At 36.9% G+C, this 919-nt stretch overlaps 1 protein-coding gene across 1 annotated transcript in view; it reads left to right on the top strand.

Moving 5' to 3' along the window:
* Positions 1-910, top strand: part of LOC100572515 (peptide transporter family 1-like) — a 9,310-nt gene extending 8,400 nt beyond the window's left edge. Inside the window, exon 6 of the mRNA XM_016803724.2 lies at positions 415-910. Within this exon, the coding sequence (XP_016659213.1) occupies positions 415-436 (22 nt within the window). The 3' untranslated portion in view covers positions 437-910. The remainder of the gene's footprint in view (positions 1-414) is intronic.
* Positions 911-919: the final 9 nt, after the last annotated feature.

Genomic DNA, 919 nt, shown 5'->3' with positions numbered 1-919 from the left:
CCCATTAAGTGTACCAATTCTATGTAACTCAAGCTTTGTTCAACTCGTTATTTAATATTCTGTGTGTGGTTTCAAAATTTATCTTAACTTTTCCGTTGCCCGGAATAAAAATTCTGATTCGATGCAGTACATTATCAGATAGGCAATCTACCTGTGGTATATTGCGGACCCCGTGCTGTATGTACGTTAGTGTATGATTTAACTCTAAAGTATCAAAGTTATACCAAGTTTATCGTTTTTATTTAATTCCACCTATGGTGAGATATATGGAGATATTTTTAATGGAAATATATTTAACGTTGTTTTGCCTAAAAGTTATTTTTAAATTAAGTGGACCAGGTGAACTTAACGCCTTCAAATAAACTCTAGAGTGATAATAAAATTCAAGAATTCCATGTAAATGAATTGTTACAGAAATCAGTTGAGTGCATTTTGATGAACAATGTTTTTAGTTTTGTTTTCTGGTGCAAAAATAAACAACGAAGACGGTTTTCCAACACGCGAACTGGCAACGTACAGCTGCCCGTCCGAAAAACATGGAAATTCCAAATTGATCCCACAGACTTCCAACGATTGGCCTTGCGATTTACTGATTGTCATCGCAAAAGCCAATTGAACGGGAAACTGAATCCGCTTAAACTGAAATTGAATATCTGTTGGAATGATCGGAATTCGTGGGATAAGGACTTCCTCTCCTTTGAAATTGCCCTTGATGATCGTTGATTGTATTACATTGTTCATCAGTTTCTTGATGGACAAAAGCAGCGCGATTCAAGGCTACATCTGAACTTCGTCTTATATTAATATGTTGTCGAATTTGAGGCGGCGTTTGTGCAGCGCGGGCCTGTGTATTATGAGCACGTATCAATTCATTTGCTTCTGCCCGCTCCTCTTGCGTTTGATTATAACGGATATTATC

Source organism: Acyrthosiphon pisum, chromosome A2, assembly GCF_005508785.2.
Source record: "Acyrthosiphon pisum isolate AL4f chromosome A2, pea_aphid_22Mar2018_4r6ur, whole genome shotgun sequence".
Classification (NCBI taxonomy): Eukaryota; Metazoa; Arthropoda; class Insecta; order Hemiptera; family Aphididae; genus Acyrthosiphon; species Acyrthosiphon pisum.
Note: the sequence above shows the minus strand (reverse complement) of the source record. Positions and strands in the feature narration are given on the sequence as shown.